At 48.7% G+C, this 16,906-nt stretch overlaps 1 protein-coding gene across 1 annotated transcript; it reads left to right on the forward strand.

The window, feature by feature from the left end:
* Positions 1 to 13,521: 13,521 nt before the first annotated feature.
* SLITRK3 (SLIT and NTRK like family member 3) lies at positions 13,522 to 16,374 on the forward strand. The gene has a single exon (XM_074153506.1). The coding sequence runs from the start codon at positions 13,522 to 13,524 to the stop codon at positions 16,372 to 16,374; it is 2,853 nt and encodes a 950-aa protein (XP_074009607.1).
* Positions 16,375 to 16,906: the final 532 nt, after the last annotated feature.

A 16,906-nucleotide genomic window follows, 5' to 3' on the forward strand; every position in this document is an offset into this window, starting at 1 on the left:
AAATATAGCTGAGTAAGTAGGAGGAGGAACAATGTCTGTCATCTTAACCTGTCTGTCATCTTAACCCGGAGAATTCGCTGCTCTACTTACTTGGCTCTCCCTTCCTCTCACTCTAACTTTAGGGCAATTTAGCAGGCACCTGTGTACCTGGGAAATCCACTGCCGTGCTAAAGGCTTGTCTAAGCTCTGGCTCTGCGTGGAGAAATAAGGGCATGCACCAAGCCAAGGGAGAGGGGGTTTAACTAACCTTCATATTGCACCCAGTGCCAAAGAACTATGTCTATGAATAAGTTCTCATAGGATTATGTTTGTCAGCAACGGCCAATGATTCAGCGAGGACAAATGGGAGACATTTATAAGGTACAAGTGGCTATAAAGAGGTAACAATTATTTATCGTCCACCTACTCCTGTAGGTTCGTGTCCTGTTTTTATCCCTTTGCCTTGCTGTATATATGCATGGATGGCACAAATTATGCTGTGGCACTGACTCAGCTTTGCCCAGCCAGGAGCTGCTGCAACCTGAAGTGCCAAGCAAAAGAATTAAAAAAAAAAAGTTTGGAAAGATGCATATAATAATGATCAAGACTTATGAAGAACTAGTGGAAGGTTGTTATTGCTATTGTTGTTATGATTATTATTGTTGTTGTTATCATTATTAATATGCAATGGTATGTGAAAATCACAGAGAAAGACGTTTGCGTTGAAGATACCTACTTGCCCCCCATCTTACTGGGGGACAAGAGCTGGGAGGCAGCTCTGCCACTAACCCAGTGCCCCAATTTCGTCTCCTAGAAATAACAGAAATAATTCTGGCATGTCAAAAACCTCACATCTAACCTCAAAAAATAAAGCATCCTGGGTTGGGGTATCACACGTCTGAGAGCTTTGCGGCTCAGGACTGCGCCGCCGTTGCAGATGGGCCTCTGGTGGGTTTGCCGTGATAAGGCTTTCACGTGACATCATGTCTAGGTTGTCAGCGAAAGTCCTGCAGATTAGTGTCCCCTGAAATCTCACTAAGCAGCTTGCCTTAAAATGTGCTTTATGTGGATCACTCATAGAACTGCACGAGACAAAACATTAATTATTACTATAAAAATAGATATATTTTTTTTTATAATTCTGTTTAACATGCACTTGAACACTTGGGCTGCATTGTTGAGCACTTTACTCATTTTTTAAAAGTCGGTAAAGAAATTCAAAATGTGACCCTGCTCTAAACTGTAAAATGAGAATCAGAAGCAAAAGCCTTTTACCTTTCTCTTTAATTGAATCCAGCTGGCCTCCTTCTACCCTGCCTTGCAGTCATTTACAGATATGCAAATGGTTTGAAAAAAATTGTTACCATTTTCATCTGCATTGCATACCAGAAAATCAGAAAATGCGTGTGTTTTCATAGTTTTTTCAGCAGTTTTGCCATTCTGCTGCTTTCATGTTTTAAACCAGTTTAACGGTACAATATGTTTCAGTCATATATTTAAAAAAAAAAAATTAAAAATCAGCCTCTACCTGGACAATATTTATGATGTCCCTTTGACAACCTGAAAACTTTCACATCTACAGGGTAATTTTTAGCAACACCTGTCAACACAAGGAGCGAAAGTGAGAGGCCGGTGATTGCGGGGAGAAGCGGTGGAAGGGGACAGGAGGGCTGAAGCCCATAAGGAGATGTGTGGCTCTGCTGCTTGTGGTGGCTCCCACGGCCGTGGGCGGATGAGATGCACCCACAGCATCTCTCCTTTGTCTCTATGCTCCCCACTTGCTTAAATATCTTACATCAGCAGCAAAAATCAGATTTTTTTCAAGTTGCTACAGAGCTGTTTTCCTACCTGTGTGCGGTGGACAACTGCCTGCTTCCCTGTGGCCAATGTTGGCTGTGGTCAGACCCGTGTGCACTACAGGTCAGGAGTAACACAAATGTGGCAGTGGTGCAGTTTGGCAGTAAAACCACTCTGGCAGGGAGTTACAAAGGGCCTCGTCTATCTTATGTATTAAAGTTGGAAAATCGTTAAAGTTTGAGGGACTCTCCAATAGCATTTATTGAAGGCTGGCCCCAAATGCCTTCAGTAGGAAAGGATTCTCCCCAAATGACAGCTACTTAAATGGTAAGATATAGGGTTACATTTTAACCAGTGCGATTTAACAACTTAATAATACTATCTTTAAAAATTAAGTGAACAAGAAAGCAAACGAAAAGATTTTATCCTAAAAAGCTCATGAAGTCCCTCAGCCGGTGGGCCCCCCTAAGCAGTTGCTGAAAGAAGCGCCTGGTTTAGCAGGATGGATACACCCTTGAAACCGGTGAGGTGATTTCTTGGGACCTTCTGTAGAGAGACATCAAGTGTTGGATCTTCCCTTACAGCTTATGTAGAAAAATAATGAAAAACACCTGTTAACATTAGTAACCTTTGGGAGAACTATACTAAGAATTTAGCTGAATTTATTAGAGACTGAGGCAGAGTTGTAGGTATAAAGAGGACTAATCACAAGTAGATTTGCACACATTAGTCACTGGTTGGAAGCTTTTCTGTGTATAGTTTTTTGTTCGTACAGTACCTTCAATGGAGGGAATCCTTGGCACTCCCACAGTGTAAATTATTATTATTATTAATCCTTATGTTAGACTATTTCCACATTCACAGTAACCTCTGGGGGAAAGTGCAGAAGCTTGCTGGGTGGTGAAAAGAGTTGCTGTAAACCTACTTTTACTGATTTTTTTTTTCTAAAAGGGTTAACACAGTAAAACATAATTAGCCTTGAATTTTCCTGGGTCTGTTGTATATTTAGCTTGATATATTAATGTCACCTTGGCTGCAGCCATTGCAGTGGCACCATATCACTTAGGTCTTTCACTTTATTCCTTGATACCGCTCAGCAAGGAAGGAAGGACAAATCAGGCAGCATCAGCTTGAAAATACGTTCAGAATATAACAGCTTGATTGCTGCTGACCACCCAGAGGACAGGTGTGACACATATTTATGGGCTTGATTTTAAACCAATATTCGTTCATTTCATTTATGAGTCCATTACATGTTTTATTTTGACAGTTCCACAGTGGTGTTCCTGCAGTCTTTTGGCCATAAAACGTTCACAGTGGGTTGTGTAGCTTATTATTTGGTGTGTAGGCACTGAGCACCCCACAAGCTGATGAACTATGTACAATTTATTCATTGGATTTTAAGCCTAGTTAAATCAACAGCTAAAAGGAAGCCTTCCTTGCAGACTTTGAACTGCTAAAATTTAATACTTTAAAAGTGGTTAGGAAATGCTGAGTATTGTTATGGATTTTACATTACAACATGATACTGTCTTTCTTACACTAATAGCTAAGATTTTGATCTATGAATCTCAATTCACAGAGCTTTTTGTAAATCTTCTAATATTGAGATTTTTCCTAAAATTCCAGTTTCTGGAAGGTGACTACCCAAGCAGCTAGCTAGCCAGCCAACTGGAGATAGATGGACGGTATAGAAAGACAGAAAATCAATAAAAATATAAAAACCCTAAACACAAAACCCTTGACAAATTAGAGATACATAAAATCATCCAAGGATGTAGGTACGCGTGGATTTGTGTTTGTGTATACATATATACATATATATACTTTCAAGAATAAAATTTTAGCCAGTTCTGTGAGTTCAGAGCTTGGATATACAATGCTTACTATATGACTTTGTCATGCATATACTTCTGACCTAGAAACTTTCAGTTCTTTCTTGTTCATTATTTTATGTCATTGTTTCTATTGGAATCTGGTTCCCGATCTATTTTTTTATTAAATTTTCCTAAATTTAATGAGTTTACATATATATCTATTGAGGGTTATAGTATAGGATCACAAACAATTTGCCCCTCAACATGAACAATCAAAGAAACGTGAAGATTGGAGGATGCACAGGGAATCATTAATCCATCTCTGGGCCATTGGGAATTGCCTTCCAACATTCCTGAGGCAGAGCCTCACCTGCCTTTTTACAGACCTCTTACTCCGGAGGCTCTGCCAACCTCCTTTGTCCATCTTTGCCGTCTTCACCATCAGAAACATCTTCCTATTCCTACAAATTAAGACCAATTTCTTGTTCTCTCTCTGATGCTGTTCATAAAGAACAAAGCATTCCCTTTATTTTTCAGCATTTTTTTGTATAACTCAAAAGTATCATGTTCCTCCTACTCTCCCAATTAGAACAGTCCTAATTTACTCTTTCCTCATAGGTCTTACTTTCTAGACCTCTGATCCTTCTCATATGTCTACATGTAATGGATGTAGCGGTCAGCAATGGTGGTTCACACTGATCCTTGTAAAGAAATTCGGTATGAAATGGCAAAAAAAAAAAACCCTCAACAAAGACTCATCTTGGTATTTGAAAAATGAAAAGCAGCTATTTTCCTCAGCTTTTCCCTCTTCTACAAAATGATACTAGACAAGGAAATGGGGAATGACTGCATGTATGGAATAGCCACGTTACTGAATTTTTGATACCGATTTCTACTGGCTAAGTGAGAAGGACAGCCACGGCCTTCCCTGGCTGGTGGGAAAGATGGAGAGCAATGCTCCTCCAGAGGTCAGTTTGCAGCTGAAGGTGGAGGAAGATACACTTGGATCTTTAGAAGATTCTGTCTCTCGCCATTTAATAATTTCAGCAGAATAAAAATAATATCTGAAGTGCATGCTAATGTGTTAATGCATCATGCACTAGAAACACAAGTATTACAGTATTATATGTTAGAAAAGATCCAGGAATTTAAGACACAATTCTCTTTCACCATTTTTAGGCTTAAAAATTACTTAAATGGACTTAATTAGTCCACAACTTCCATTACAGGTAACTGAAATTGACATGAGTCAGGTCATGTTGTACTTCATAGCTGAGCCCATTCAGGATGAAAGATCACCCCTTTTTCATAACCAGGGGCTGCTGTAAGATGGGTGTCATCAGTAGCAAAAAGAAAGGAGGTTAAGACTTGCAAGAGCAGAGATCATTCTCACCATCTCTTCCATGACTGTTGAACTCCGTTTCTAAGAGATTAAAATGGCTATCCATCTTAATGATAAGCTCTATCCCTATGTCCTAACTGTCCTCAAAGAGGAACTGCAAGGAGTGGTGCTGACAGGGAGATTAGGAAAAGGAAGAAGAGAGGAAAGAGGAGAACTGGTTAACAGTAAGTGGAAAATTCTGGCACAACTGGACTGAACGGAAGTGTCACGATTGACATCACTAAAAGTAGGATCAAGGCTGATCTAAAAAGCAATTTAGAATATGAGCTTTTCCTTCCAAATGAGCAGTAAGTGCCTTCCTTCACACAGAATTCAGTGCAGTAATAGTGCCTTCTATTACATTTTAAATTGATTGGCTTTATGGCCCGGTACTGGGGAATTGCCCTAGCATGATCTCGTCGGGCTCATGTTTCTAATTCTGGCAACTCTAAATCCAGATGCCCTGAAAATCCATGCTGTTGCTTACAGTGCATGCTGTAGGGTAATCTCCATTTTTGTGTGCCCAGACAAAACAAAGAGACCAGGATGCACATAAGATTAGCCCACCAGGTGAAAAGAAAACCAAGCACTTGCAAAAGAAAATGTTTACCCGCAGAGCGCATACGTGTAAAAATAAACCACAATGATTATTCTGCAACAAGTGTCTCAGCTAAGAGAATTCACACAATATTTTTGCACTATCTAAGATTTTTCTTATGGGAGCAATGTAGCAGTTATCGTCTGAAGGTCTATGTCCTCCCACTGGGGTCTTTGGGTAATGGATGGAGAGATTTAGAAAACAGTTCCAAGTCCATCTTCTTCTTTTGCGTGGTCCGTGTTCAGCCTCATTTAGGACACCAGAACCTGTACTTGTGCTATAAGGTAAAAATAACTCTCTCCATTGAAAAAAAAAAGCTTAAAAAAATATGCAGTACCTTGGCATGAAGGAAGATGCGGCCATGTGGCTGCAGAATTGCTTATGTGAAGTATGGGAAGAGCTCAAGAAGCCCCTCTCTGCTGGAGGGGCTTCTCTGCTGCCCCTCTTACTGGAGCAGGCTCATAACTCCGTCGTTCGGATGGGAAGAGATGACCCTGAGGGAATTATTCTACCTTTGATCCACACATGAAATTCTGGCTGCTGCCAGAGGAAGTTGTGCATGCCTTACCATGGCTGTGTATCATTCTAATAAAGGCCAAAGAGAAGATCATATATAAATGGAGTGCTAAGGTTTTTGACACTGGCTATAATAAATATCAGCACATTTAGAAAAAAATGCGCGTTTACGTGCCTGAGGTGGGAAAAAAGCTATAGCTGTGCCTGATTTACTAGAAGGAAATATTTAGGGCTGTTGAGTCATTAGATAAAAGACTGATCTTGAAATGTCAGGAATTGGTGAGGATAACAGAACTGTCAATTTTGTCCATTAAAAACTCCCTTTTATTTTGCCTACTTTTCTCTTTTATTTTTAATAACAATCCATTAAAAATACTGCACTCATGATTTGCTGTTCTATTTTCATACTACCCATTAGTTCTTTCCTCCTTTCTTTTTAATATTTACACATATCATCAAATACTGGGAAAAAATCCCATGAGTAAAACCCAATTACATATAGCTTGTTACTGAGGGCATGGCTGGGGTTTCCTGTGCAACTTCAGTGTCCTGTTGAGTTTAAAGTAGCTGAGGACTTTTACATTAGAAGTGATCTATGATAATAAAATTTGGTGCATTGTTATTCCTTACGTTATTGTAAAAATAATGCCTCAGTTATAGTAGGGATAACTGCCCTGGGAAAAATCAACAGCTATTCCATAGGATAATATATAACTGATAATGAGGTGACTAACAGTAAAAATTGTGGCCAGGAGCATCAGTTTGACATAAGAAGCTCTCCAGCCCAAAGAATTCCAGCTGGAACAGCCCGGTTTAAAATTCTTACATTTCCTCCATTTCATGTGTATTCACTGATGCTTATGCAGTTCAAATAATCTGTGCCTGTACTTATATATGGCGTGTCAAATAACAGGGCTGTATGGAGAAAAGGATACCAGCCTTCAGCTGAGCAACTAGTAACAGGCTGAAGGTACCTTAGAGCCTCCTGCAGCTCCCCTTGAAGTCGAAAGAAGGACTGAGCCTTGCCCTGAGTTCTCACCATCCAAATGTCATCCTCCAGCAATCAATGAAACCTCTGCATTGACTTGGGGGGGACAGGACAGCCCCCTGCCTCAAATTCGGATCCCCTTGAAATGAGTCTGAACTGCTGCTACAACAGCAAGAGTGGTTGTGGTCCCTCAAACGCTATTGGAACAATATGGCGCAGATTTTAACAGAAAAATTCTCTTCCAAAGAAAGATTGCAGGTAAATTCCACCTGATAATTTTGTTTCTCCGTCTGTTTGATAAATTAACTAAGTAACAGAGAGGGAAAAAGAAAAGTTAAGCCTCATAATCTGCTTCACTGCTATGCAGAGAAGATTCTCTATTCTGATTTTCCTCTATCTACGTTTTCAAAACCACTAAAATTTCTCAGTTTGTACAATTTATAATACACAAATCCAAGAAAGGAGGGGAAAAAAATCTCAACGTTAAGCATATTTATCTGAACACACCAGACAAATGGAAATCTCATGGGGACACAAGAGGGGTCACCACACCAGTGAAGGAATTTTCAGCCCTTGCTCCGGGAGGCTCAGCTTTGAACCCAGCCCGGGGAGACTGACGGCCTTATCAGACATCTGCCTCTTGCAGCCTTTGCAGCTGTGAATGTTTCTGCCCTGGAACACTCTGTATGTGCGGAAGAGTTACAGCACTGTATTTTCCACAGCCCAGCACTCTGGCCTTTCCTCTTAACTCGAGGATTTCCATGTTACATGGACAAGGCTGCCAAAGGCAGGGTGCCCCATGGGAAGCTCTCTCTGGGCATTGTCCCGCACCTCGGTGGGGGCACATGAGCATCGCTCCCTGGAGCACCCAGCTGGCAGCTCTCCCAAGCAAGTGCATGTGGGTTTTGCGTCACGGACTAATCAGCACGGCAGCCCCGCTCATGCGTCTCTGCTCCCCCTCCCGCACTTGGGTTCCCACATGTTCACCTGCCCTGATAAACGGCAGCTCGAGGTGTTCCCCCCTCCCTGCTGCTGGTATGCAGTGAGCTGGTTGGGAGTCCACGGCAGGAGCAGGCTTTGCTGGAGCTTTTAGGCTGAAATGCAGCCGGAGCCCAGGCACTGGCTGTATCTAAAACCTTTCAACACTCAGATCCAGAACCTCTAAACTACTCCCTAGCTTTAACAAAACATAGAGAGCCAGGAAGCTCTCCCATCTATAATAATTACAAGAGAGTTTCCCTTGCCCTTGCACTATTTATTGCTTTTGCCCTTACCATATACATTGCTCGAGACAGAAGAGACTATTAAAGACCAGAATATTTCTTTCTGGACAGGCAGAGCGAGCTTTGGTAGAAAACTCCCTCTTTCTCTCAACCACTGCCACTTCTATTAGAAAGGGAAGGGGCTGGTTTATACTGCAGGTTGAATGAAGCGTTAAATGACTGCGTTGCAACGACTGCAGTGGGGGGAATGGTCGCCTCCAGTGGAAATGTGATGCTGTAATGATACTTTCGGAAAGGTACAATAATTGTTCAAGTATCCTTTTCTAATTTGTCAAAAGAAGTTATCCGTAGCTTTTCTCCCTCTTATTTTCACAAGGCTGTCAGGGGGAAAGGGTGCATTTTGGTAATTACAACTGAGGTTGGAAAGAGGCAGCCAGGAAGGCACCTGCCAGCCTCCCACCCGGGTGACAGGCATCTTCACTGACTCCAGAACTCCAGGACAGGGCTTTGCAAGAAAATAGCTCTCTTGCCAATAATAATAATTATTATTAATAACCAAGTGACGTCCTAATCTTCGTTACATCAGTCTGGCGTACCCTTAGCCAGAGCTCCTGCCAATCACACTCACACTGATCCTGTTCTCAGCAGGTTGTGTCGACAGAGCGAGCAGAGACAGAAAGGCTGTGAGCTGCTCCGGCTGGAGGGAGATGTAGGGGAACGGCCCGGGGCGATTTCTGCCTCCTGGCTGGGGGGACAAGGGGACACGGGTCTTTCAACCCGGCCAAACCCAGGGAGAGCCGCCTCTCTGGCAAGCGAAGATCTCCTCCTCATCGCGCTGTAGGGCGCATAAAGGATGCCAGCGGGAGGGGAGATGTCCCCCCTGCCCCCCGAGGGCACCCAGCGGGGGGCCGCCCTGTGCGAAAGCCGAGCAGGAGTCGAAGGCAGGGGGGGGGTGCGGGCAGCGCAGCCCCCCGGGCCGGGAGCCGGCGGGGTGTCCTTGGGACCTGCGGCCGGCCCTGCCTGCGAGCGGGGGCTCCGGCGGGGCCGCCGCCATCCCCGAGGAGCCCTGCAGCGCTCGCTGATTTGCATTCAAGGGCCATCCCCTCCCAGCCCCCCTACTCCCCCCCTTCCCCTCCTCGCCGTCCTCCCTCCTTTCTTCCCTCCCTCTCTCCCTCCTTCCCTCCCTCCCTCCCTCTCTCTCTCCCTCCCTCCCTTCCTCCTCTCTTCCCCAACCCATCTGCAAAACTTGAAGGCAGAAGCCCTGAAAAGGATGACGAGCGTTATTCGGTGGCATTTCGGAAAGTTGCCGGCCGGGGGAAGCGGCAGCGCAAGGTCAGGGCAGGATGCTGCCGCTCGGCCCAGCATCGGGTTTGGGGGGGGGCGGCTCGCTCTCCTCCCCCCGAAACACAACGGGGTGCAAGGAGGGGGGGAGCGTGCATAGGTCATTTCTCCGAGTTGCCTCTGAGCTTGTTACAAGAACAAACTGTTGTGATTTCCCCTTTCGCCCTTTTTCTCCGCCCCCTCCCCCCTCTTTTTTAAAGGGGGGGTGTCAGGTGCATGTTGCCTGCTGGTACCCCATGTCGCTCCCGCGTCAGAAAATGAATGATGCAGCGATTTAATTAGGAGGGAGCGGTGCGTCCATATTGCACCGCTGAAAAGAGAGCTTCGGCGGCTGGGAAAAGATGGTGCACGTCCGCGGGCGCGGAGGCAGCGCCCCTGCCCGCGGAGAGCGCCGTCGGGGGGGCAGGAGGCTGCGGGCCCCCCGGGCTCTCCCTCCCTCACCTGCAGCTTGCTTTGCCCGTCAACTTTTTGGTACCGAGCCGCAGTTCCAGTTAAGTCTCCTCCCGGCCGAGTTACCCCGGGCGTGTGCGAAGGGGAGTTGGGGTTTAAGGCGAGAGCTGGGAGCGCGGAGCAGGGGCGGGCGGTGGGCGCTTCGGGCTGCCCCGGGGAGTTTACGCGGCTCCCGCGGGGCGCGCAGCGTCTCGGCCCCGCTGAGCGTGGAGATACGCGCAGATGTGTGCCCGGGGATGGGCGTGCACGGCTGGGGATGTGTGTGTGCGCGCGGGTGTGCGTGGCTGAGGATGTGTGTGTGTGTATGCGCGGGCGCGGACGGGTGCGGACGGCGGGGATGCTATAGGTACCGCGGGGGCCGCCTCCCTGCCCTGCCCGCAGGGGGTGCGACCTGGGGGAGGCAGAGCCCGTAGCCCCCTGACCTCCCCCCCCCCCGGCGCATCTCGCCCAGCAACTTTCAGCCACGGGCGAAGCCGCGCAAGCCTTCCGCTCCGCGGAACCGCCGCCCTCCGCGCAGCCCCGTTACCTGCCTGTGGCTCCCGGGGCGGGCAGATACCGTCCGGAGGCGCTGCCCTCCGCGGGCGCGGCCCTCCGCCTCCGCGCACATTCCGCGGCGGGTGGAAGGATGCGAAAGGTGCCGGGGTCTCTCCCACGAGGTTTTTGGCTTTGCCTCCGCGGCGGGCGGGAGGCTGCTGGATCCCGGAGAGGCGGCGAGGCTGGAACGGCGGAACGGCATCGGGACGGGAGGGAAGAAAGAGAGAGAGAGAGAGCGGAGGACGGAGAGGAGGAGGCGCTGGCGGCGCAGGGGTGCGCGGGGGGGGGAGCCGGGGCGGCCGGGCCGGGACACCGCTACCCCTCTCCGGGTCCCGCCGGGCTGCCCTCCGCCGCAGCCCCGGCAGCTCGGCTGGCGCTTGCAGTCAGAGCATCTTTGATTTCCTCCAGAGTTGCGCTTTTTTTTCCCCTTTTTTTTTCTTTTTTTCTTTTTTTTTTTTTTTTTTTAGAAAGGGGGGAGGGTGTGCGAATTGTGACCCATCCCGGCGGCTTTTTCCTCTCTGATTCTTCTCGGCTTTTTTCCTCCCCCATCTGCTCGTTTCCCACTTCCCTTCCTCTCCGCCAACCAGCCCCCTCCTTCCCCCTTAAAAAAAAAAAATAAAAAAAGGCAGGGGAAAAAAAAAAAATGTATAGTCAGGGCTTCCCAAATGCGCGCCCCCGACCTGGTGCCAAGCGCGCCCCCTTCATTTGTTCCCCTTCTTGAAGCTCATTTTCATGACGTGGAAAAGCCTGATCCAGGGCAACAACAACACCACACACACACACACGCGCGCACACACACACACACACACACACGGAGAAGGAGAGAAGCCCGAGATCCTCCGCCGCGCCCCAGCCCTCCCGCTCCGCGCTGCCGGTGCCCGGAGAAGGCGGCGGCGGCGGCGGCGCTGGAGCCTGCAGCAGCCCCTCTCCTCCCTCCTCCATTGAGTGTGCCAAACAGCAGCTCTGCATCCTAAAGAAGATCATTGAGGGGCTCATTGCATTCCCAGCACGTCTCAGGCTTGCTTCTTTTTTTTTTTTTTTTTTTTTTAGCTGCCTTTTTTTTTTTTCCCTTTTGCCTCAGCTTCAGCAGGAGTAGAGAGAGAGGGAGAGAGAGAGACACAGAGAGGGAGAGACAGAGAGAAACCAGCAATCTTTAAACTCGAGCTTTTTTTCCCCCTTCCCCTCTTTTTTTTTTTTTTTGTAACGATGTGCTAAAATCTCTCCTGCGAACCGGTAAGTACAACCTTTCTGGATCGTTTTGTTTCCGCCTAGGGTCAAAGACACCCCCTCTTCCAAAAAGAAGATATAATAATCCTCTTTATTTATTTTTTTATTTTTTATTACAGCCCTTGCAGAAGAGAAAGAACTTAAGTGGCTAATATTTTGCAAAGGAGACAGAGAGACTGATGCTGCAATATAGCTCTCATCTCTCTCCCTTCTTCCCAATTAGATGCTGGTTTTAATTGCAGAGGGTATTTCTCTTTTCATGCTTTCAACCATCTCCTGTTTCCCACAGGGGAGGGTTTCATTTGCAAGTTGATCCTAAGGATTTCTGTTCCTCTGGCATTTCTCTCCCCTAAATGCATCTGTCTGCTCTTAAGTTTGTGGATGGGGGGCAAAATTTTCTAGTTCTTACATGAGAAAGGCAAAAAGGACCTTTTCTGTTGAAAGATTAAGACTAAAAGCAACGATCGCTCCGAATAATTCTAATGGGCATTTCAGTGATTCAAGGAAGGCTGCATCACCACCGTTATTATTACCATCCTTAGCATTTCTCTGTGCCCATACATTTAAAATATCTGGTAAAAGGAAGGGTGAAACCATATGTTGAAGGAGCTGCATCTCATTAGTACAGTATTATTTTCATCTGATTGGAGAAGAATGGTGTCCTCATTCGGAAACGTATATAGTAGGATAGATAATTTAACGGCTGGTAAGTGTCAAGGTATTTTTTCTTCCACTTTCAGCTTTTTAACCGGGTCTCCTGCTTGGTCCTGGGGGCGCAAAATACCCTAATCCCAGGCAGGCTGAGCGTTTCAATCCTAGGTGCCTCTTTAGCTGTCACTTCCCTTTAGATCTGCTGATCGCATGGGCATGTGCTTTAGAAAGATTAATCATCTCTAAATGCTTTAATCAGCTAAAATGACTAATATGTGGTATGTATTTATCTGATAATATACCAGTTGTATTAATTCATCGGCGCGTTTGAAAGGGGAAGATTTTCTTTTAAATCAGGGTTGTTAACTATTTACTATTTAAAAGATACTGTGGGGATTTCTGAAGGGAACTGTTTTGCCAGGGACATCAGCAAACCTTGCACATTCCTTTGAACTTATGTATGGAACATATTGAGCCGGGAGGGAGAGAGATTCAAGGATTGAGATTCAATAACTTTGGGAGTTTGCATGTATGAAAGATGTAGTGCGACACTGGAGAAACCTACCCACTGGTATTTCCCCCTGTAGCCAATGCGGGCTATGGTGGCTACAAAGCTAAAATTGCAAACAAGTACGAAATACGTGTACTTCTACACACTGGTCCTACGGTGGAAAACATGTAAAGATGCAACACGTTCAGCCTGCGTGCTCATAGTGCTCATATTGCTGTGTGGTCTGCATGTGCTGTCCTCTTTATAGGTGGCATTTACCAAATGGGGGGATAAGGAAGGCTGGTATCGCGTGATTAAACCTTCTAACATCTCTTAAGTATAAATCAGGGCAAGGCTCACCCATCAGACACCCCTAGAGTTGGTTGTGAACGTCTGCCCAACAATTGCTGAACTTTCCAGGAGCCTAACACGAGTCTAGCAGGTAGGGGCTTAGTAAAAGGAGCGGGGCAGGACAGAAATACTGAAATCTGCATTTTTCTTCCCGTTGCAGTTTTGTAAACATCAACAAATGATGAAACCTTCCACGGCAGAGACGCTTCATAAAGGAAGGATGTTGTGGATAATTCTTCTAAGCACAATTGCTCTAGCATGGACTACACCAATTCCCTTGATAGAGGACTCGGAGGAACTCGATGAGCCCTGCTTTGATCCATGTTACTGTGAAGTGAAGGAGAGCCTTTTCCATATACATTGTGACAACAAAGGATTTATAAATATTAGTCAGATAACAGAGTCATGGTCGAGACCTTTTAAACTTTATCTGCAGAGGAATTCCATGAGGAAATTGTACACCAACAGTTTTCTTCACTTGAACAATGCTGTGTCTATTAACCTTGGGAACAATGCACTGCAGGACATTCAGACGGGGGCTTTTAATGGGCTCCGAGTTCTGAAGAGGTTGTATTTGCACGAAAACAAATTGGACATTTTCCGAAACGACACTTTCCTGGGTTTGGAAAGTCTGGAATATCTGCAGGCAGATTACAATGTCATTAAACGGATTGAAAGCGGGGCATTTAGAAACCTAAGTAAATTGAGAGTCCTTATCCTAAATGACAATCTTATCCCCATGCTTCCCACCAACTTATTTAAGTCTGTGTCCTTAACCCACTTGGACTTGCGCGGGAACCGGCTAAAAGTCCTTTCGTACCGTGGGATGTTGGACCATATTGGCAGGAGCCTGATGGAGATCCAGCTGGAGGAGAACCCGTGGAACTGTACGTGCGAGATCGTGCAGCTGAAGAGCTGGCTGGAGCGCATCCCCTACACTGCCCTGGTGGGGGACATCACCTGCGAGACCCCCTTCCACTTCCATGGAAAGGACCTACGGGAAATCAAAAGAAGTAAGCTCTGTCCCATGCTGTCCGACTCCGAGGTGGAAGCCAGCCTGGGCATCCCTCAGCTGTCGTCCAGCAAGGAGAACGCGTGGCCTACGAAGCCTTCCTCCATGCTGTCCTCCTTCCATTTCACCGCTTCCTCTGTTGAGTACAAAACATCCAATAAGCAGCCCAAACCCACCAAGCAGCCCAGGGCGCCCCGGCCTCCCCCGACATCCCGGGGCCTGTACCCCGGGCCGAACCAACCGCCCGTGGCTGCCTACCAGACCCGGCCCCCCATCCCCATCATCTGCCCTACCGGGTGCTCTTGCAGTTTGCACATCAATGACCTGGGCCTGACGGTCAACTGCAAGGAGCGAGGGTTTCACAACATCTCCGAGCTCCTGCCCAGGCCCTTAAATGCCAAGAAGCTGTACCTGAGCGGGAATTTGATCCAGAAAATCTACCGCTCCGATTTCTGGAATTTTTCTTCCTTGGATCTCTTACACCTGGGGAACAACCGGATCTCCTACGTGCAGGACGGGGCTTTTATCAACCTGCCGAATCTCAAGAGCCTGTACCTGAACGGCAACGACATCGAGCGGCTCACCCCGGGCATGTTCCGGGGCCTGCAGAGTTTGCATTACCTGTACTTCGAGTACAACCTGATCAGGGAAATCCAGCCGGCGGCCTTCAGCCTCATGCCCAACCTGAAGCTGCTCTTCCTCAACGACAACTTGCTCCGCACCCTGCCCACCGACGCCTTCGCCGGCACCTCCCTGGCCCGCCTCAACCTGCGCAACAACCATTTCTTGGCGCTGCCGGTGGCCGGGGTGCTGGAGCATCTCCACGCCATCGTCCAGATCGACCTGAAGCTCAACCCTTGGGACTGCACCTGCGACCTGGTCCCCCTGAAGCAGTGGCTGGAGGCCCTCAGCTCCGTCAGCGTGGTGGGCGAGGTGCTGTGTGCCAGCCCCGAGCGCCTGGCCCGCCGCGACCTGCGCTCCCTGGAGCTGGCGGCCCTCTGCCCCGCCGCCCTCCGCCCCGCCGCCGCCGCCGCCGCCGCCGCCTCGCCCCCCGCCGCCCCTCCGCCGCCCTCCGCCACCGGCGCCGCCGCCTACGAGCTGCCGCCGGCCGCCGCCGCCGTGCCGCTCTCCGTCCTCATCCTCAGCCTCCTCGTCCTCTTTTTTTCCGCCGTCTTGGTGGCCGCCGGGCTCTTCGCCTTCGTCCTGCGCCGTCGCCGGCGGAAGCTGCCGTTCCGCGGCCCGCGGGCGGAGGCGGGCGACCTGGGCGGCGTGCCGCTGCGCTGCCCGCGGATCTTCGAGGAGGGGGGCGGCGGCGGCGGGGGCGGCGGCGGCGGGGGCGGAGGGGAGCGGTCCCCGGAGAAGGCGCCCCCGGCGGGCCACGTCTACGACTACATCCCGCACCCGGTGACCCAGATGTGCAACAACCCCATCTACAAGCCGCGGGAGGAGGAGGAGGAGGCGGCGGGCGGCGGCGGCGGCGGCGGGGAGGCGGCGGAGCTGCTGCGGGGCGGCGGCGAGCGCTTCGCCCACGCCGCCGCCGCCGCCGCCGCCGCGCAGGAGCCGGGCACCAACTACCGCACCTTGCTGGAGAAGGAGCAGGAGTGGAGCCTGGCCGTGTCCAGCTCGCAGCTCAACACTATCGTCGCCGTCCACCCTCAGCACCCCGCGGGCGGCGGGCTGGCGGCGGGCGGCGGCGGGCTCGGGGGGGCGGCGGCGGCGGCGGCGGCGGCGGGAGGCGCCCCGCGGGACCGCGACCGCCCGCCGCCCTGCGCCGTGGGCTTCGTGGACTGCCTGTACGGCACGGTGCCCAAGCTGAAGGAACTGCACGTCCACCCCCCTGGCATGCAATACCCGGACCTGCAGCAGGACGCCAGGCTCAAAGAAACCCTTCTCTTCGCGGCCGGCAAGGGCTTCTCAGACCACCAAACCCCCACAAGCGAATACCTCGAGTTAAGGGCCAAACTCCAAACCAAGCCGGATTACCTCGAAGTCCTGGAGAAGACCACGTACCGGTTCTGACCGCCGCCCCGCCGCCCGCCCCGGTACCGCCGCATGCGAGTAGAGGATACAGCTGTGTGCTCTCTCCCCCGCCAGATGTGCGCGCTGCGGGGAAGGGCCGTTCTCAGATCATTAATCGATGAAGTGCCTTCGCAGACTTTTGCCAGCAGATGTTAATCAATCATTATTTTTTATACTGAAACTGAGACTTTGACTGTGCCATGTCTAAGGTATATTATTATTATTATTATTATCGGGGATCTTTGTATTGATCCTGATTAAGTAAATTCTATGTGTGTGTCTCTCTCTCTTTTTTCTTTTTTTTTTTTTCTTTTTATTTTCTTTACTGTTGGTTTTGTTTTCTTTTTTCCGTTGCAGTAAACTTCCTTTATATTTTCCCTTGGAGGGGAGGGGGGGGGGGGGAAGATGGCATTTTGTGGCTTGCTTTCTTCTTGCCCATCATGGCACAGATTCTGTACATTTATTTAAGAAAAAAAAAAAAATGCAAAGAAGCAAACGAGCGCAGTTTGCTGCATGCCTGGAAACTGCAAGA

This window comes from Numenius arquata, chromosome 9 (genome assembly GCF_964106895.1).
Source record: "Numenius arquata chromosome 9, bNumArq3.hap1.1, whole genome shotgun sequence".
Lineage (NCBI taxonomy): Eukaryota > Metazoa > Chordata > Aves > Charadriiformes > Scolopacidae > Numenius > Numenius arquata.

What these genes read in the sequence shown, in the direction of transcription:
- SLITRK3 (XM_074153506.1), top strand. Translation starts at nt 13,522, where the DNA reads ATGATGAAACCTTCCACGGCAGAGACGCTTCATAAAGGAAGGATGTTG.